At 45.2% G+C, this 21855-nt stretch overlaps 1 protein-coding gene across 2 annotated transcripts in view; it reads left to right on the top strand.

Annotated features, from left to right (window-relative positions):
- The first annotated feature begins 951 nt into the window (after window positions 1–951).
- timm50 (translocase of inner mitochondrial membrane 50 homolog (S. cerevisiae)) overlaps window positions 952–21855 on the top strand; it is a 164507-nt gene continuing 143603 nt past the window's right edge. The window contains exon 1 of one of the 2 annotated variants that reach the window (XM_072549212.1): window positions 952–1392. In XM_072549212.1, the coding sequence (XP_072405313.1) occupies window positions 987–1392 (406 nt within the window). In that variant the 5' untranslated portion in view covers window positions 952–986. The remainder of the gene's footprint in view (window positions 1393–21855) is intronic. The other variant, XM_072549211.1, reaches the window with a different exon arrangement.

Here is a 21855-nt window from a genome sequence, read left to right as displayed (position 1 = left end):
TAGACACTATGTCAATTTAGCAAAGCCAAATCACCTCATCTGCACATATTTGGATTGTGAGAGGAAACCGGAGCACACAGATGAAACCCACGCAGACACGGGGAGAATGTGCAAACTACACGCATTCACCCAAGGCTGGAATCGAACCCAAGTCCGTGGCACTGTGCTAACCACTCAGCCGCCATGCCGTCCCTGTTCGAAGTCTGTCCCAGTTAGTGCCAGGCAAAACGATGGAGAGTATTCTCAATGTGAAGGTGGTACTTCATTTCCACAAGGACAGTGCGGTGGTCGCTTTTATCAACACCATCATGGACAGATGTTTCTAGCATTGGACTGCAAGAGGACATCTTAAGGGCAACTAGATGTGGGAAATATCCAGTCTGTGAGTATATTAACAAACTTCAGTCCTTTCGCCATAGCCTTCTACATGCTTGTTTATGAAGTACATACCCGAAACCCTTCCAAAACTGGTAAGTATTCTGCTTCTCCAACTGTTTTGGAGGTTCCATGACTCGCACCTCCACATAATAAACTCTCCATGGTCCATTTGAAGATGACCTTGAACTGATGATCTTCAGGTTAAAAGTAGCTGAGCAGTGGAAATAGATAATCTCCGTTAAATTTGTCACCCATGTGAAACCTCTGGAGTTCGTGCTTCTTCCCTCTTTTTTTAGATAACTGAATCTCAGTTCGATTTATTTCTGCCTGATTTCACAGGTATTTTGAATCGGGTTTTGTGTTTCCTTTCAGAACTGGTTTGTCCTCCTTCCCTCACCGTGATGACCTTTGGCGGTTACCGGGAGGCGGGAGTGGAATTCGAAAAACAACCGAACTTGCTGATTGTCAGGTCCTCCCTTTCGCGGCCTTGATTGGTTAGAAGGCGCCACCGTGCGTTAGCATCTCCACTTCCGTTTGGTCTTGCCCCACGTCAATCAGACAAGGCAGATGTTCGGTTGAGAGGAAAGGGGGTGGGAGATCGGCTTAAGATGGCGGCGTCGCTCAGCTGCATGTGTCGCCGCTCAACCCTGGACCTCTGTGGGAAAATTCTACGCTGCCGGCCCGCCACCAATCGCAAAAGGTCCGCGTTGAAAAGTTGTGAGGTAAAGCTTGGCTCGTCCCCGGCGTGTCGGGCCCTGTCGGTCGAGAAAGGCCGCGGGCCGAGCGGCTCCGGGGCGGGAGGCCTGGCCCATGCCATCCTGCAGGAGAAGCTTCAACAGCAGGAACGGGCCAAAGAGGAGGCCGGCAGCGGGGAGCCAGGGGCTGGCGGCAGCGACGCGGGCACCGAGCAGGAGCAGAAACAGAAGCAAAACGCGGCATACGCCAAGAAAATGGTGCTGAGACTGGCGGGACTGCTGGGGGCTGGCAGCGCATTCGCCGTGGTCTACGTCTTCGGTGAGTGGCAGCGGCTCAGTGTCCAACATCAGAAAAATCTCCAGCTGAAACATCTTGTTGCTGCATGGTTATCTCCATCTATATTTGCTATGTCAACTGTCACGCTGCAATTGTAGACTGTAACCTCAGGGTGGCGCTGTGGAACGGCGTTCTGAAGTCACTCTCAGCTTAGGGTCCATCTGAATACAGGTACTGCACTGATTTTTGTCACTGAGTTGAGAATCACACAACTCCAGATTATATTCCAGCAGGTTTATTTGGAAACAGTACACCACCTGGTGAAAGAGGAGTGCTTCCAGATAAACCTGTTGGACTATAATGTGGTGTTGTGTGATTTTTTAACTTTGTACTCTCCAGCCCAACACTGGCACCTCCCCATCATGATTTTGTCACTAACAGTGTAATTTTTTTTGGGAATGCTGGATATACTTGTAGGATTACAGGATTGTTTCAGTGTAGAAGGAGGCCATTTAACCAGTCTGGACTCAAGACATTGGCTTGCTTTCTCTCCATGGATGCTGTCTGGCCCGCTGTGGTCTCTGACATTTTTTTTTTGTTTTCATGCCATTCAGCTGGCATGTCTGTACCAGTTCTCCAAAGAGAGCTCCTATGAACTAATGTGTGTTCTTCTTAATGGGGGCTGTTATACCACAGCTATCTCTCAGTTGTAGCTGATCAGGAAACTCTCTCACCCTTGTGCCTTGTTATTGGCATGTTACAATCATGTTGGCGTGTTATTGGCATGTTGCAGCCTGCTGATCAAACTGTGTGGCTGTGTTATGAGACTGATTCTGTTGCCATTATGTCCTAAGGTAGGTCTTGAACCCAGAATTTCTGGCCAGAGGTAGGAATGCTATGTACTGTGCTACTAGACTATTCTAGTTTTCTTAATTAACCGGCTTGGGTGATTAGTGAGCTGTGACACAAATGTAAACGCAGTGGTTGAATTGTGCACCTATTATTTGAATGTTACCCAAAAAACAAGACCTGTTGCTGAAGCTTTTTATCGTGCTGTCATCAGGGCAAATTTGAAAATGACCACAGCAGTTTACAGCACAGGAGAAAAGAGTGCTGATCAGTTGACAAGTCAACTCGAAAAGCTGAGTCACTGTCATTGCCAAAGCAATGAGAAACCCTGGGCTTTCTGAGCTCCTGAATAATTCCAAAAAAAGCCATAAGGCCACATTTGTTAAACCTAAAACACCATATTTTTTTTTAGGTGTGATTCTGTGATTGGTTGTTCCTGTCACTAGGATTGTTAAGCAATGTAAAGTAATCAAACAGGTAACATGGCTCACTTATGTTTGCTAAATGTGACATATATTCATAACAATGTCTGGAAACAAAACAAATATTCAGGCCTTGCACCTTTTTAAAAATTACCCAAGACCCGAATGTTCTTCACCCAGATCTCCAAATAATGCAAAGGAACTTGTAAGGTTACCTCATGGAACCTTTTCACTGATGCTTTGTCTCATTTTAGTATGTATTATGAGACACAGTTCACCTTTTGAAAGTAGTAAACCAGTTTATTATTTCAGTTCAGAAATATTGAATCTAAAAAACTCAGTCTCATTTCAATGTTCTCTACTAATGGGAGAGATACTAAACAAATATTTTGCATTAGTGTTTACTGTGCAGAAGGATATGGAAGATATAGAATATGGAGAAATAGATAGACATTTTTCAAGATGTCACCATTACAAAGGAGGAAGTGTTGGATGTCTTGAAATGCATAAAGGTTGATTAAATCCCCAGGATTTGATCCAGTATACCCAAGAACTCTGTGGGAAGCTAGGGAAGTGATTCCTGGGCCCTTTGCTGAGATATTTTTATCATTGAAAGTCTCAGATAAGGTAGCAGAAGACTGGAGATTGGTTAACATGGTACCATTATTTAAGAAGGGTGGTAAGGACAAGCCAGGGAACTATAGACTGGTGAGCCTGATGTCAGAGATGAGTAAGTTGTTGGAGGGAATCCTGAGGAACAGGATTTACATGTATTTGGAAGGGCAAGGACTGATTAGGAATAGTCAACATGGCTTTGTGCTTGGGAAATTTATGTCTCTCAAACTTGATTGTTACTTCTTCAGAAAACAGAGGATTGATGAGGGCAGAGCAGTAGACATTATCTATATGGACTTCAGTAAGGCATTTGACAAGGTTCCCCATGGGAGACTGGTTAACAAGGTTAGATCTCATTGAATACAGGGAAAGCTAGCCATTTGGATGCAGAACTGGCTCATAAGTAGAAGACAGAGGATGGTGATGGAGGGTTGTTTTTCAGACTGGTGATCATTGCACTAGCCATGTTATGGGTTGTTTGAAAATTGTTTTTTTTCTCACTTTGTCAGTTACTACATTCTGAAATAAGCTTTCATCTTGCTTTTGGGCATCTAGAGTTTTCCAATGAACCACTGTTCTGGAAATACAATTTTATCCTTTTTTTAATTTAATTCTTATGCGTATTTTTTCAGGATTGGCTTCCAGTAACTTGGTCATTTGTCCAATCATTTTTTAAAAATATGGGTAGTAATGCTGACGGTGACTGATGGAGTGCCACACGGATTGGTGCTGGGTCCACTGCTTTTTGTCATTTTATATAAATGATTTGGGTGGGAGCATAAGAGGTATAGTTAGTAAGTTTGCAGATGACTTGGAGGTGTAGTGGACAGTGAAGAAAGTTACCTTGGATTACAACAGAATCTTGATCAGATGGGCCAATAGGCTGAGATATGGCAGATGAAGTTTAATTTAGATAAATGCAAAGTGTTGCATTTTGGGAAAGCAAATCTTAGCAGAACTTATACAATTTAATGGTAAGGTCCTAGGGAGTGTTGCTGAACAAAGAGACCTTGGAGTGCAGGTTCATAGCTCCTTGAAAGTGGAGTCGCAGGTAGATAAGATAGTGCAGAAGCGTTTAGATTAGATTCTGACTAGATTTCCTTACAGTGTGGAAACAGGCCCTTCGGCCCAACAACTCCACACTGACCCTCCGAAGAGTAACCCACCCAGACCCATTTCCCTCTGACTAATGTACCTAACACTGGGCAATTTAGCACGGCCAATTCACCTGACCTGCACACCTTTTTGACTGTGGGAGGAAACTGGATCACGCGGAGGAAACCCATGCCGACACTGGGAGAACATGAGCAACTGTCTGCGTGGAGTTTGCGAGGGTGGAATCGAACCTGGAACCCTGGTGCTGTGAGGCAGCAGTGCTAACCACTGTGCCGTCCCCTAGTATGCTTTCCTTTATTGGTCAGAGTATTGAGTACAGGGAGTATTGGGAGGTCATGTTTGCGGCTGTACGGGTCATTGGTTAGGCCACTTTTGCTATATTGTGTGCAATTCTGGTCTCCTTCCTATCGGATGGATGTTGTGAAACTTGAAAGAGTTCAGAAAAGATTTACAAGGATGTTGCCGGGGTTGCCGAGGATTTGAGCTAAAAGGGGAGGTTGAATAGACTGGGGCTGTTTCCTCTGGAGAGTCTGAGGGGTGACCTCATAGAGGTTTATAAAATCATGAGAGCCATGGATAGGATAAATAGACAAGTCTTTTCCCTGGGGTGGGGGAGTCCAGAACAAGAGGGCATAGGTTTAGTGTGAGAGGGGAAAGATATAAAAGAGACCTAAGGGGCAACTTTTTCACGCAAAGGGTGATGCATGTCTGGAATGAACTGCCAGAGGAAGTGGTGAAGGCTGGTACAATTACAGCTTTTAAAAGGCATCTGGATGGGGATATGCATTGGAAGGGTTTGGAGGGATGTGGACCAAATGCTGGCAAATGAGACAAGATTATTTTGGGATATCAGGTTGGCATGGGCGAGTTGGATATCTCTATGACTCTACGGCTGTGTAAAGACTGGGGTGATAGTCAGTAGGCAGAGATCTGTAAAGTTGTATCCTGTGTATAAACCTATCCTTTCATACTTTACTGTCTGGCTTCTGTCCATTTTAACAGTGAACATTGCCACCAACTACTGGGAAAGATGTAGCGGAGCATCTATGCAAAGAGATTAGAGAGTTGAGAGAGATTAATCTTCATGAAGGACTTCATCCAGATGTAAACTGGGATAGTAGTGGATAGGAAAGAAAGATGCAAGAGTTCCTAGAGATGTTCAGGGAATTTATACACTAGTGTATTTCCAATCCAAGCAAAGAAGAGATCACTGGCTCTGTTTATTCGAAATAAAGTGGACCAGGTGTCATAGTGGAACAATGGGAGCCAGTTCTGCCTTAAAGTTTAGGTTGGTTATGGAAAAGGGTAAAGAATGATCTGGAGTCATAATAATTTAACTGGGGGAAATCCACCTTCAGTGGGGTAAGAATGGATCTGACCTAGATAAGTTGGAAACAAGGGTTGGTAGGTAAAACTGTTACTGAGGAATTGGCTGCCTTTAAAGAGGATGAGGCACAGCCTAGGTATATTCTTGTGGAGTGGAATGGTAAGGGAAATAAATCCAGAGCTCCTGGATGACAAAAGAGGGAGATTAAGATGAAGCAGAAAAAAGCCCAGTCCACTTATGATATGTGTGGCTTAGAATAAAGTAGAAAGTTTTCAAATCCAGTGTGTAAATTAAGGAAAAAGGAGGAATTCTGACATGAGGGAACTTTCTCATGCAGCATATTGTTAAGATCGAGGATGCAGTGTAGTGGTTCATTGAGACGTTTAAATGGGAATTATAAAGTTATTTGAAAATCTGCATGTGGGTTTTGTCACCCTACTAGGTAACATCTTCAGTGGATTAGTGGTGCTGGAAGAGCACAGCAGTTCAGGCAGCATCCAAGGAGCAGCGAAATCGACATTTCGCGCAAAAGCCCTTCAGGAATAAAGGCAGTGAGCCTGAAGCGTGGAGAGATAAGCTAGAGGAGGGTGGGGGTGGGGAGAGAGTAGCATAGAGTACAATGGGTGAGTGGGGGAGGAGATGAAGGTGATAGGTCAAGGAGGAGAGGGTGGAGTGGATAGGTCGAAAAGGTGATAGGCAGGTCGGACAAGTCCGGACAAGTCGAGGAGACAGTGCTGAGCTGGAAGTTTGAAACTAGGATGAGGTGGGGGAAGGGGAAATGAGGAAGCTGTTGAAGTCCACATTGATGCCCTGGGGTTGAAGTGTTCCGAGGCGGAAGATGAGGCGTTCTTCCTCCAGGCGTCTGGTGGTGAAGGAGGCCCAGGACCTCCATGTCCTCGGCAAAGTGGGAGGGGGAGTTGAAATGTTGGGCCACGGGGCGGTTTGGTTGATTGGTGCGGGTGTCTCGGAGATGTTCCCTAAAGCGCTCTGCTAGGAGGCGCCCAGTCTCCCCAATGTAGAGGAGACCACATTGGGAGCAACAGATACAATAAATGATATTAGTGGATGTGCAGGTAAAACTTTGGATGTGGAAGGCTCCTTTAGGGCCTTGGATAGAGGTGAGGGAGGAGGTGTGGGCACAGGTTTTACAGTTCCTGCGGTGGCAGGGGAAAGTGCCAGGATGGGAGGGTGGGTCGTAGGGGGGTGTGGACCTGACCAGGTATTCACGGAGGGGACGGTCTTTGCGGAAAGGGGTGGGGAGGGAAATATATCCCTGGTGGTGGGGTCTTTTTGGAAGTGGCGGAAATGTTGGCGGATGATTTGGTTAATGCGAAGGTTTGTAGGGTGGAAGGTGAGCACCAGGGGCGTTCTGTCCTTGTTACGGTTGGAGGGGTGGGGTCTGAGGGCAGAGGTGCGGGATGTGGATGAGATGCGTTGGAGGGCATCTTTAACCACATGGGAAGGGAAATTGCGATCTCTAAAGAAGGAGGCCATCTGGGGTGTTCTATGGTGGAACTGGTCCTCCTGGGAGCAGATATGGCGGAGGCGGAGAAATTGGGAATACGGGATGGCATTTTTCCAAGAGGCAGGGTGGGAAGAGGTGTAATCCAGGTAGCTGTGGGAGTCGGTGGGTTTGTAAAAAATGTCAGTGTCAAGTCGATTGTCACTAATGGAGATGGAGAGGTCCAGGAAGGGGAGCAAGGTGTCAGAGATGGTCCAGGTAAATTTAAGGTCCGGGTGGAATGTGTTGGTGAAGTTGATGAATTGCTCAACCACCTCGTGGGAGCACGAGGTGGCGCCAATGCAGTCATCAATGTAGCGGAGGAAGAGGTGGGGAGTGGTGCCGGTATAATTACGGAAGATCAACTGTTCTACATAGCCAACAAAGAGACAGGCATAGCTGGGGCCCATACGTGTGCCCATGGCTACGCCTTTGGTCTGGAGGAAGTGGGAGGATTCAAAGGAGAAATTGTTAAGGGTGAGGACCAGTTCGGCCAAACAAATGAGTGTGTCAGTGGAAGGGTATTGTTGGGGACGTCTGGAGAGGAAAAAACGGAGGGCTTGGAGGCCCTGGTCATGGTGAATGGAGGTGTAGAGGGATTGGATATCCATGGTGAAGATGAGGCGTTGGGGGCCGGGGAAACGGAAGTCTTGGAGGAGGTGGAGGGCGTGGGTGGTGTCTCGAACATATGTGGGGAGTTTCTGGACTGGGGGGATAGGAAAGTGTCAAGGTAGGTAGAGATGAGTTCAGTGGGGCAGGAGCATGCTGAGACAATGGGTCGGCCAGGGTGGTCAGGCTTGTGGATCTTGGGAAGGAGGTAGAACCGGGCAGTGCGGGGTTCCCGGACTATGAGGTTAGAAGCTGTGGGTGGGAGATCTCCTGAGGTGATGAGGTTCTGTACGGTCTGGGAGATGATGGTTTGGTGATGGGGGGTGGGGTCATGGTCGAGGGGGCTGTAGGAAGAGGTGTCCTCGAGTTGGCGTTTGGCTTCAGCGGTGTAGAGGTCAGTGCGCCAGACTACCACTGCGCCCCCTTTATTCGCTGGCTTAATGGTGAGGTTGGGATTAGAGCAGAGGGATTGGAGGGCTGCGCGTTGTGAGGGGGAGAGGTTGGAATAGGGGAGGGGGGTCGACAGGTTGAGGCGGTTCATGTCCCGGCGGCAGTTGGAAATGAAGAAACATCTTCAGTGGGACTCAGGCGAAGCAGTATGGATGATTTCTGCTTTCTGTTTATATGTTAGGATTTCTTTGGGTTGGTGATGTTACTTCCTGTGGTGATGTCATTTCCTGTCTTTTTCTAAGGGGTGGTAGATGGGGTCTAACTCAATGTGTTTGTTGATCGAGTTCTGGTTGGAATGGCATGCTTCTAGGAATTCTCGTGCGTGTCTCTGTTTGGCTTGTCCTAAGATGGATGTGTGGTTCCAGTCAAAGTGGTGTCCTTCCTTATCTGTATTAAGGGTACGAGTGAGAGAGGGTCATGTTTTATTTTTGTTTCTCAAAATGGACTAAGTTATTTGGAAAGGAAACACGAGAGAGTTGCTCTTTCTAACGGCCACGCTGGCTAACTAGTCTTCTTGCATGTGGATTCACTTAATTCAGAAACTGAATGAAGTAGGCTATTGGTAGAGAACTTTGAAGTAAAACTGTTCGAGACTGAATTTCTTTTCCCAGGCCACCTCTTCATTTTACCAATCTGTTTATTTTTTTAAAATGCCTTTGAGTATAACCACAGTTGTCACAGCATTTGTGGAAGATGTGTCTCACTATAATCGTTGCACCAGCCATGTAATGGGTTGTGTAATAGTTGGTCCTTTCTCACTTTCAGTTACTACATTCTGAAATAACCTTTCATCTTGCTTTTGGGCAGCTAGTTTTCCAATGAACCATTGTGTGCTGGAAATACAATTTTAACCTTTTTTCTTTAATTCTGGTGCAGTTTTCTTCCCACTATCCCGTGGGTGACAAATCAGGATATGCTTCCAGTAACTTGGTCAATTGTCCAATCCTTTTTTTTAAAAATATGGGTAGTAATGCTGATGGTTTATTTGAATGCAGGAGGGAATTGAAAGTTGAGCTTTACTACTAAGCCTGTTGTCAGCTTTATGCAGTGATATCCTCTGTGTGTTAAAGGTTACAAGATCACAATCTAGCCATACCATCCAATGCTGCACTGACAAATGGCTGTCTTTTCGTTGAGACTTTAATCCAATGTCCTGCCTGCTCTCTGGTCGATGTGAAGGATCCAATGGCATAAGGAGGAGCAAAGCATTTCACTTGATTTCCGAATGATCATTTATCTCTTCAGAAGCACTGCTAATCAGTATTACTTCACTGTTGTTTGTGTGCTGTTCTGTGCCAATTAATGCCACATTTCATACATTCTAGCAGCTAGATTTCAAAATTACTTCATTCTGTAAAGTCTTTGCGATTGGCTGTATAAATATTCCAGCTGTCCCTGACATGTGAGATGGAACTTGTGAACACTTTGCCCATAGGATCTGATTAGATTAGATTAGATTACTTCATGTGGAAACAGGCCCTTCGGCCCAACAAGTCCACACCGACCCGTGGAAGCGCAACCCACCCGTACATTTACCCCATCACCTAGCACTATGGGCAATTTAGCACAGCCAATTCACCTGACCTGCACATCTTTGGACTGTGGGAGGAAACCCACGCAGACACTGGCAGAATGTTCAAACTCCACACAGTCAGTCGCCTGAGGCAGGAATTGAACCTGGGTCTCTGGTGCTGTGAGGCAGCAGTGCTAACCACTGTGCCACTCATATGTTTTCAAGGCAATCTTGGAAAATGTAGCTTCATCGATTACATATAAATGTAAAATCTAGCTGAAAGACATCAGTGTTGGGGGAAGTCATAATGTGTTGCTTGTAATTGAGCTGGGGGTAAATGAGGTTGGACGAGTTTCGTGCTCAATAAAGTCATTGTGCCTTTTAGCATTTTGTTAGTTTCTGTGTTGTGAATGCAAAGGTGAGCAGGCTACCACCACCCTGCACTCTGCCATCCTTATACAGTTGTTGGTGGATACTGAGAAAGCTGTGGGGTAATCTGGGTTAGAGTAGTGCTGGAAAAGCACAGCAGGTCAGGCAGCATCCGAAGAGCAGGAAAATCGACATTTTGGGCAAAAGCCCTTCATCTATTCCTGATGAAGGGCTTTTGCCCGAAACGTCGATTTTCCAGCTCCACTCTAATCTAGACTCTGGTTTCCAGTATCTGCAATCCTTGTTTTTACCCTGTGGGATAATCTAGTCTATCCTGCACTTTCCCCAGCCTGCTCAATTTATTTATCTTTTATCATTTATTCTACCTGTTTATTGAATTCCCACATTGCATTAAATGCATTGATTGTGATTTGGAGCAGCATCTGTTGATCTCTGTAGCATTTTCTTTTCTAACATTCAGCGTTCTTTCTGAAAAGTGAGTGTTTAATTACTCAGGCATTTGGTTACTTTGAAAGATTACAAGCATGTGCTTCTTAACTCAATTGCGTCTCAGTTTCAGCAAACATCTTTTTACTTTCGTTTCTCATCGGAATACTTGGGGGGGACAGTGGTGTGGTGGTAACTGGACTAGTTATCCACACTCCAGCTAATATTGTGGGGACATGGGTTCATATCCCACGATGGCAGATGGTGGATGGTGAACTCCATTAAAAATACTTTGGAATAAAACACTAGCTTAATGGTAAACATGTGCCCCCTGTCAAGTTCACTGATGTTCTTAAGGGAAATAAATCAGCTATTGGACTAACCTTTCGACAAGTCTAGACTGACAGCTAGTTTAAATGCGAGACCAGACTCTTGGGCAATTTAAGGATGTACAATAAATGCTTACTTAGCCAGCAGTATAGCTGTGCCACAAGACCCTCTGTGGGCAATAAAGAAAAGCATACCAAACACTTTGCAGGACCTTACCATTAAGTGTTTTAAGTCCTGCCCTCATTTGCCTTTCCAAAGTGCCACATTTCACATTTATCTAAATTAAATTCTATCTGCCACTCCTCGGCCCATTGGCCCATCTGATCAAAATCCCATTGCACTCAGAGGGAATCTTCTTTGCTGTCCACCACAACTCCAATTTTGGTGTCATCTGTAGACTTAATAGCTGTATCTCCTGTGTTCACATACAAATCCATTCATGTAAATGGGATAAAACCGAGAACCCAGCACCAATCCTTGTGGTAAACCACTGGTCACAGGCCTCCAGTCCAAAAAGCAAGCCTTCACCACTACTATCTTCCATCTTCGAGCCAGTTCTGTATCCAAATGGCTAGTTTTCCCTGTATTCCATGAGATCTAACCTTGCTAACCAGTCTACCATGAGGAACCTTCTTGAACACCTTGCTGAAGGCCATATAGATCACGTCCACTGCTCTGCCCACGTCAATCCTCTTTGTTACTTAGTCATAAAGTCATAGAGATATACATCATGGAAACAGACCCTTCGGTCCAACTTGTCCATGCCAACCAGATATCCCAACCTAATCTAGTCCCACCTGCCAGCACCTGGCCCATATCCATCCAAACGGTTCCTAATTATATACCCCTCTAGATGCTTTTTAAATGTTGCAATTGTACTAGCCTCCACCACTTCCTCTGGCAGCTCATTTCATACACGCACCACCCTCTGCATGAAAAAAATTGCCCCTCAGGTCTCTTTTATATCTTTCCCCCCTCACTCTAAACCTATGTCCTATAGTTCTGGACTCCCCCACCCCAGGGAAAAGACTTTGTCTATTTATCCTATCTATGCCCCTCATTATTTTATAAACCTCCACAAGGTTAGCCTTCAGCCTCCAACACTCCAGGGAACACAGCCCCAGCCTATTCAACCTCTCCCTATAGCTAAAATCCTCCAACCCTGGCAGCATCCTTGTATATCTTTTCTGATTCTTTTCAAGTTTCACAATATCCTTTTGATAGGAAGGAGACCAGATTTGCATGCAATATTCCAACAGTGGCCTAAGCAATGACCTGTACAGCCGCAACATGACCTCCCGACTCCTGTACTCAATACTCTGACCAATAAAGGAAAGCATACCAAATGTCGCCTTCACTATCCTATCTACCTGCGACTCCACTTTAAAGGAGTTATGAACCTGCACTCCAAGGTCTCTTTGTTCAGCAACACTCCCTAGGACCTTACCATTAAGTGTATAAGTCCTACTAAGATTTGCTTTCCCAAAATGCAGCACCTCGCATTTATCTAAATTAAACTCCATCTACCACTCTTCAGCCCATTGGCCCATCTGATCAAGATCCTGTTGTAATCAGAGGTAGCCTTCTTTGCTGTCCACTACACCTCCAATTTTGGTGTTATCTGAAAACTTACTGACTGCACATACCTCCTTTGTTCATATGCAAGTCACTTATATAAATGACAAAGTAGTGAACCCAGCACTCATCCTTGTGGCACTCCACAGGCCTCCAGTCTGAAAAACCATCCTCCATCACCACCCTCTGTCTTCTAGCTTTTGAGTCAGGTCTGTATCCAAATGGCTAGTTCTCTCTGTACTCCATTAGATCTGACCTTGCTAACCAGTCTACCATGGGGAACCTTGTCAAATGCCTTATTGAAGTCCATATAGATCACGTCTACTGCCCTGCCCTCATCAATCCTCTTTGTTACTTCAAAAAATTCAATCAAGTTTGTGAGACGTAATTTCCCACACAAAAAGCCAAGTTGACTATCCCTAATCAGTCCTTGCTTTTCCAAATACACACAAATTACGTCCCTCAGAATTCCTTCCAACAGATTGCTCACCACAGATATCAGGCTTGGCTTTTCCTTACCACCTTTTCTTAAATAGTCAACATTAGCCAACCTCCAGTCTTCCAGCACCTCATTTGTGACTATCCATGATTCAAATATCTCAGCAAAGGGCCCAGCAATCACTTCCCTAGCTTCCCACAGAGTTCTAGGGTATACCTGATCAGGTCCTGCAGTCCATTTTTATGCCTTTCAAGACAACCAGTAACACCACCTCTGTAATATGGAAATTTTTGAAGATGTCACCATCTATTTTTTCCATATTCTATATCTTCTGTGTCCTTCTCCACAGCAAACATTGAAGAAAAATACGTGTTTAGTATTTCCTCCACCTGTAGTTCCACACATAGGCTGCCCTGCTGATCTTTGAGGGGTCCTATTGTCTCCCTAGTTATTCTTTGACTTTAATGTTTTATAAAATCCCTTTGGATTCTCCTTAACCCTATTTACCAAAGCTATCTTATGCCACCTATCTTGCCCTCCTGATTTCCCTCTCAAGTGTAGTCCTCCTACCGTTATACTCTTCTAAAAATTCATTTATTCTATTCTAGGCTTCCTTTTTCTTAATCAAAACTTCAATTTCTCTAGTCATCCTGCATTCCTTATACCAACTAGCTTTACTTTTCACCTTAACAGGAACATACTGTCTATGGATTCTCGTTATCTCATTTCTGAAGGCTTCTCATTTTCCAGCTGTCCCTTTACCTGCGAACATCAGTTCCCAATCAGCTTTTGAAAGTTCTTGCCTAATACCGTCAAAATTAACCTTCCTCCAATTTAGAACTTCAGCTTTTAAATCCAGTCTATCCTTTTCCATCACTATTTTAAAACTAATAAAATAATGGCCATTGGCCCCAAACTACTCACCCACTGACATCTCAGTTACTCAGGTACATCCGCATACTGATCAGAAAACTTTCTTCTACATAGTTAACAAATTCCCCTCCATCTAAACCCTTAACACTTTGGCAGTCCCAGTCTGTTTGGACAGTTAAAATCCTCTACCATAACCACCCTATTATTCTTACAGATAACTGACATCTCCATACAAATTTATACCCCCCTCATTTACCATGCCCTAAGAACAGGAAATTACATCACCATAGGAAATGGTGTCACCACAGGAAATGACATCACCAACCCAAGGAAACCCAAACATAAATATAGAAAGCAGGAAACACCAGCAGTGCTTTGTCCGGAGGCTTACTGAAGATGTTACCTAGTATGGTGACAAAACGTCTGAAAATGAACCTTCTAGCTCAGGAAGCAAACCTACATTTAGAACCTCAACCTGAGCTACAAATCTTCTCAAAACTCGCTGTGTCTCAATCTCCTGCTGAAAGGCCAGTTTCCCGTCTCCTCACTCGTACCCCCCACCCACCCCTCCACATTAAGCTGCCATCGTGTCCCTCCCTAAACCACATTTTTGTAATTGCTATGATATCCCAGTCCCATGGTGCTAACCATGCTCTGAGTTAATCTGCCTTCCCAGTTAGGCCTCTTTCATTGAAATAAATGCAGTTTAATTTACCTCATTCTCTACTTTGTTCCTTCTTTCCCAGGCTGTTTGACTTGCTCCTTTTCCCAACTGTACCAGTCTTAGATTGATCTCTTTCCTCACTATCTTGCTGAAACCTGCCTCCGCCCAATCCTAAACCTTCCTAGTTTACATCCTCCCAAGTAACTCTCGCAAATCTCCCTGCCAGTATATTAGTCCCTTTCCCCAATTCAGGTGCAATCCATCCTTCTTGTACAGATCACTTCTACTCCAGAAGAGAGTTCAATGATGCAAAAATGTGAATCTTTCTCCCATGCACCAGCTCCTCAGCCACCCATTCATCTGCTCTCTCCTCCTATTCCTACCCTCACTAGCTCATAACACCGGGAGTAATCCAGATATTAGTATTCTCAAGGACCTTTTTAAATTCTGCCTAACTTTCTATATTACCCATTCAGAATCTCTTCCTTTTACGCTCCTCTGTTGTTGTACCAATGTGTACAATGACCTTCTGCTGGTCCCTCTTCCATTCTGCACCCTCTGAGACATCCTTGATCCTGGCACCAGGGAGGCAACATTCCATTCTGATTTTTCACTGCTGGCCACATAAACGTCTGTCTGTGCCTCCTGACTAAAGAGTCCCCTATTACAACTGTTCGCTTGGAACCTATCGTATCCCTCATTACATTAAAGCCTTACTCAATCGCAGAAACATGGCTGTTTGTTCCCCTGAGAGTCTGTCACATTTTCCAAAACAGCATACTTGTGGGTGGCACAGTGGTTAGCACTGCTGCCTCACAGCGCCAGAGACCTGGGTTCAATTCCTGCCTCAGGCGACTGACTGTGTGGAGTTTGCACGTTCTCCCCGTGTCTGCGTGGGTTTCCTCCAGGTGCTCCGGTTTCCTCCCACAGTCCAAAGATGTGCGGGTCAGGTGAATTGGCCATGCTAAATTGCCTGTAGTGTTAGGTAAGGGGTAAATGTAGGGGTATGGGTGGGTTGCGCTTCGGCGGGTCGGTGTGGACTTGTTGGGCCGAAGGGCCTGTTTCCACATGTAAGTAATCTAATCTAATTAATCTAATCTAAACTTGTTTGAAATGGGGATAGCCACAGAAGACTCCTTCACTACCTGCCTGCTTCTCCTACCTTTTCCTGAAGTTAACCCATCTATCTAACGTATCTGTAGTTTTTATCCCTTCGTATCACTGCCATTCCTCTCACTCCTGGTTCCTGTAAATTCCTCATTGCCTCGAACTGTCACTCCAACTGATCCATTCGATCTGACAGGATTCACACCCAAGACACTTCCTGCAGATAAAATCCTCAGTAACATGTAAACTCTGCCAAAATTCCCACATCTGACAAGAAGAGTATATCACTCTGATAAAGGCCATCTTTGCTTCTTCACAATCACAGAACCATAAAATAGCACAGTCTTTTGCTTTAAAAAACAAGTGCTCTGGGTTAACTTATGATTTTTATTTTCTTAAAACTTAATTGAGACAGGTTTCAGTAAAACATGATCAAGAAAGAACCCACTCTACTCACTGCTGTATACTTGGAGCAAGGTTACACGTTAAAAACTATGCATTTATCTGTTCCTGTGCTGTGAGCTGCCCCACACAGGTTCCTTCAAGATCAATTATGAATTTTGCTGTTTAAGTTTTCCTAGTCGCACTCTGATGTCCAGAGATACATGAATACAAACAGCAAAAAAAGTAACTGCAGATTCACTGCGTGACAGTTAGCAGTGTAGGTTCATCGCTCTCGCTCTCATCCATATTCCTCTGAACCTTTCCTATTCATATACCCAACCAGGTGCCTTTTTAAATGTTGTAATTGTACCAGCTCCACCACTCCCTCTGGCAGCTCACTTCCATCTCAAAATAAGTGCCATCATTGTCTTTACCTTCCTAACTATTCAGTCAACCTGCAAGTTTACCTCCAGAGAATCTTGGACTAGAACTCCCACATCTCTGCACTTAAGACTTCTGAATTTTCTCCCTATTTAGAAAATAGTCCATGCTACTATTCTCCCTACCAATGTGCATGACTTTGCACTTACCCACGTTGTACCCCATCTGCCACTTCTTTGCCCACTCTCTTAACCAAATCCTTCTGCAGCCTCCCTTGAATAGCATTGGTTGTTAATTGCATTGGGATGTCTAGGGGACTAGAATGGAATGATGCAACATGCATATTAATTCCTATTTTTATGGTCTTCTGTCACTGGAGGCTCCTCAACTGTTGGAGCTCCCTCTTGTGGCTAAACAAATGCAGCAGGCCTGGAATACCATTCTTTCCAATGGTTTTAGCCCTGGTGTTTTCCTTTGCTCAGCTGAGTGTAAGTCCAACTGTAAGCTTGTTTGAGAGTATCCAGATCAAGCTGCTGGAGAATATGCATCCACATGTAAAGGTTCTGTTGATGTAGAATGCTGACTTTGCTTAGAATTACCCTGGATTCAGGGAGCCATTTTTCAGGTGGGGGATATTCAGCCTCGAGAAGCCTCCATGCCATAATTTCGAAGAGCAGCAGTGCAAGTGTCCCTAGTAAGTGACCAATGTTTGTATCTCAACCAACATATCTTAATATTTAAACAAATTTAACAGAATATGCAAATATTCCCTCTACTGTCTTGTGGGATTTTGTGAATTGCATGTTTGTATTTCCCACATTTCAGCTCTGATCACACTTGGTCAGTGGGACACATCAATCTGTCCTGAGCTTGTCACAGTTGATATAGTAACAATATAGATATTTCCTTCAGCACTATTAATGTTTAACCAGTTCAAACATAACAGCATTCCAAATCTTATTTCTGACATTTTTTCGAGTATGGTTAGTAAGTTTGCAGATTACACCAAAATTTGTGGTGCAGTGGACAGTGAAGAAGGTTATCTCAGAATACAGTGGGACGTAGGCAAACAGGATGAGGTGTGGCAAATGGGTGTTAATTTAGATAAATGTGAGGTGCTGCATTTTGATCGAGCAAATCAGGGCAGGACTTATGATTAAGCATATAAGGCCCTGGGGAATGTGCTGGACAAAGAAACCTTGGAGTGTAGGTTCATAGTTCCTTGAAAGTAGAGTCACAGGTAGACAGGATGATGGTGGTGGTGTTTGGTACGCTTGCCTTTATTGGTCAGTGCATTGAGTAGAGTTGCAAGGTCTTGTGGCTGTTGACTCAAAGTTTCAATTTCAACATGCTTTGTTTCAGCTCAGCCGATGAGAGATCTAAAGTCGACACCGCAGACCAGCCTTCAAGCCACCTTTTGGTGGTCTCTCAACAAATCTGTCTCTAGTTTAAAAGCAGTATATTTTATAGCCCTCTTGCGTGAGTTGTACACATTTCCCAAACCCTACATGATTTAATGTTGCTACATCTAGTACAGTTCACAAGTCAAAATCAGATAAGCAAAGCAGTTAACAATGTTGTATTAATTAAAAGAAAAACAGCCCAGATCAAAGACAGGGGAGAAGATTAGACAAAAACAGTTCCAAGGTTAGGTAATGACGCCTGTAATCTTTTAATTTGTGATTCCCACAGCCACTGCAACCTTTAGGCTGCCATGTCTGCAAGCCCCCAGTTCTATCTTTTGATACGTTTAACCATTGATTTCCCCAATACTTTAGCATGGCTGTTCAGGACATTGGTTAGACTGTTTTTGAAATACTGTGTTCATTCTGGCCTCCCTGCTATGGGAAAGGTATTAAACTTGAAAGGGCTCAGAAGAGATTAGCAAGGATGTTGCTAGGCTCGGAGGATTTGAGCCATAGGGAGAGGCTGAATAGGGTGGGGCTGTTTTCTCTGGAGCGTCAGGGGCTGAGGGTTAATCTTAGAGGTTTATGACATCATGAGGACATGGATGGGTGAATAGACAAGGTCTTTTCCCAAGGATGTGGGAGTCTAAAACTAGAGGACATAGTTTAAGGTGAGAGAGGAAAAATTTAAACGGGACCAAGGGGGCATCTTTTTCACGCAGAGGCTGGTGTGTGTTTTAGAATGTGCTGCCAGAGAAGGGAGTGAAGGTTGATTTTAATTACAGCATTTTAAAGGCATCTGGATGGGTATAATAGGGTTTAGAGGGAAGTAGGCTAAATGGGACCAGATTAATTTAGGATATCTGGTAGGCATGGATGAATTGGACTGAAGAGTCTGCTTCCTTGCTGTACATCTGACTCTTAACATCTACTTGTTTCTGAGCCTTGACCAGTTCATACTAACATGACCCTGCATGAGGGAACATGTTGCTAAGGCTGTAGGAACAGATTACTGCAGATGCTGGAATCTGTACTGAAAATAAAAATTGCTCGAGATCACAGCATGTCAGGCGGCATCCATGCAGAGAGAGCAAACTAACATTACAAGTCTGGATGACTCCTCAGAGCTGGACATTCTGTGGAGTCCTATATGCTTTAATGAACTCAACTCGTTCTTCTAAACTTTAGAGAATACTGGTTGTGTCTCTACAAAGGGCGGCATGGTGTCTAAGTGGTTAGACCTGCAGCCTCACAGCACCAGGGACCCGGTTTCAATTCCAACCTCTGGCGACTGTCTGTGTGGCGTTTGCATATTCTCCGTGTCTGTAGTTTTCCTCCACGTGCTTCGATTACCTTCCACAATTCAAAGATGTGCAGGTCAGGTGGATTGGCCATGCTAAATTGCCCATGGTGTTAGGTGCATTAGTCAGAGGGAAAAGGGGTCTGGATGGGTTACTCTTCGGAGAGTCGGTGTGGACTTGGGCAAATGGCCTGTTTCCACACTGTAGGGAATCTAATCTTTAACACAAAAAGGTCAATCGTGCCATCTCAGAATTACTGTTGATTGGAATCATTACTTCTTCCCCAAGACATAGTGGAAAACAAGAACTATAACACTGAAACATTGTTCAGCATAAACATGGCTGAATGTAAAATTTGAGTTACATGTTTGCTTTAAAGGATGGTATGCACAGATGGGTTTAGATTTGATGCCATTACTGGAACTTTGTGTCGTCATCTGGGGGCATACTGGAACAACCAAGATTTCTTTTGCTGACCATTGACGTCACATGATTGTCTGTGCATGCACAGATGACTCTGGACAGGTATATTGAATGGCAGCTTGGTTGGGAACATGGAATCCAAAAACTAGGTGAGAGAGGTGGAGAAAATTCCAGAGGTTACAGCCCAATTCTGAGATGGCTCGATTATCCTTTGTCGAGATGCAATCAGTATTCTCTACAGTTTAGTAGAATGAGAGTTGATTTCATTGAAGCATATAAAATTGTTAGAGGGCTCTGTAAGGATGTCCAGCTGCTGTGTTGTAAAGCAGGATAGTCTCAGAATAAGACATGGACCATTTAGAGCTGAAAATGTGTTGCTGGAAAAGCGCAGCAGGTCAGGCAGCATCCAAGGAACAGGAGAATCAACGTTTCGGGCATCAGCCCTTCTTCAGGAATGAGGAAAGTGTGTCCAGCAGGCTAAGATAAAAGGTAGGGAGGAGGGACTTGGGGGAGGGGTATTGGGAATACGATTGGTGGAAGGAGGTCAAGGTGAGGGTGATAGGCTGGAGTGGGGTGGGGGCGGAGAGGTCAGGAAGAAGATTGCAGGTTAGGAAGGCGGTGCTGAGTTTGAGGGATTTGACTGAGACAAGGTGGGGGGAGGGGAAATGAGGAAACTGGAGAAATCTGAGTTCATCCCTTGTGGTTGGAGGGTTCCCAGGCGGAAGATGAGGCATTCTTCCTCCAACTATCGTGTTGCCATGGTCTGGCGATGGAGGAGTCCAAGGACCTGCATGTCCTTGGTGGAGTGGGAGGGGGAGTGGAAGTGTTGAGCCACGGGGTGGTTGGGTTGGTTGGTCTGGGTGTCCCAGAGGTGTTCTCTGAAATGTTCCGCAAGTCGGCGGTCTGTCTCCCCAATATAGAGGAGGCCACATCGGGTGCAGTGGATGCAATAGATGATGATGATGATGTGTGTGGAGGTGCAGGTGAATTTGTGGCTGATATGGAAGTGTCCCTCGGGGCCTTGGAGGGAGATAAGGGGGGAGGTGTGGGCGCAAGATTTGCATTTCTTGCGGTTGCAGGGGAAGGTGCCGGGAGTGGAGGTTGGGTTGGTGGGGGGTGTGGACCTGACGAGGGAGTCACGGAGGGAGTGGTCTTTTCAAGTCCCTCATCCCTACCTTTTTTATCTTAGCCCCCCCTCCCCAAGTCCCTCCACCCTACCTTTTATCTTAGCCTGCTGGATGAAAAGACCACTCCCTCGTCAGATCCACACCCCCCACCAACCCAACCTCCACTCCCGGCACCTTCCCCTGCAACCGCAAGAAATGCAAAACTTGTGCCCACACCTCCCCCCTCCAAGGCCCCGGGGGACACTTCCATATCAGCCACAAATTCACCTGCACCTCCACACACATCATCATCTATTGCATCCACTGCACCCGATGTGGCCTCCTCTATATTGGGGAGACAGGCCGCCTACTTGCGGAACGTTTCAGAGAACACCTCTGGGACACCTGGACCAACCAACCAACCCAACCACCCCGTAGCTCAACATTTCAACTCCCCCTCCCACTCCACCAAGGACATGCAGGTCCTTGGACTCCTCCATCGCCAGACCATGGCAACACGACAGTTGGAGGAAGAGCGCCTTATCTTCCGCCTGGGAACCCTCCAACCACAAGAGATGAACTCAGATTTCTCCAGTTTCCTCATTTCCCCTCCCCCCACCTTGTCTCAGTCCCAACCCTCGAACTCAGCACCGCCTTCCTAACCTGCAATCTTCTTCCTGACCTGTCTGCCCCCACCCCACTCGAGCCTATCCCCCTCACCTTGACCTCCTTCCACCTATCACATTCCCAACGCCCCTCCTCCCTACCTTTTATCTTAGCCTGCTGGACACACTTTCCTCATTCCTGAAGAAGGGCTGATGCCCGAAACGTCGATTCTCCTGCTCCTTGGATGCTGCCTGACCTGCTGCGCTTTTCCAGCAACACATTTTCAGCTCTGATCTCCAGCATCTGCAGTCCTCACTTTCTCCTCATAGACCATTTAGAACTGAGATGAGGAATTTCTTCACAAATAAGTGGTAATTTTTTCTCCAGTGACTGTGGAAGTTCTGTCATTAAGCATGTTCAAGACTGAGCGATCAAAAGATTTTGTGGGGACAAGGCATTAAGGTAGAAGATCAGCCATGATCTAGTTGAAATGACGACAGCAAGCTTGGCAGGCTGATTGGCTGACCGCTCCTATTTACATATTCCATTACTAAAGCATGGTCACCAACAGTAAAATGAAGGAAATCAGTGATGTATATGAGGCAAGAGGAGTATAGTGATGTATGATGGCTTAGAATCTTGGTATCCATGGCTTTGCCCCTCCTATTCTTTTTCTCTTCCCTTTTCTGAAG

This window comes from Chiloscyllium punctatum, chromosome 29, assembly GCF_047496795.1.
Source record: "Chiloscyllium punctatum isolate Juve2018m chromosome 29, sChiPun1.3, whole genome shotgun sequence".
In the NCBI taxonomy this organism is placed as follows: Eukaryota; Metazoa; Chordata; class Chondrichthyes; order Orectolobiformes; family Hemiscylliidae; genus Chiloscyllium; species Chiloscyllium punctatum.
The sequence above is the reverse complement of the archived record's forward strand: the minus strand, read 5'-3'. Positions and strand labels throughout refer to the sequence as shown.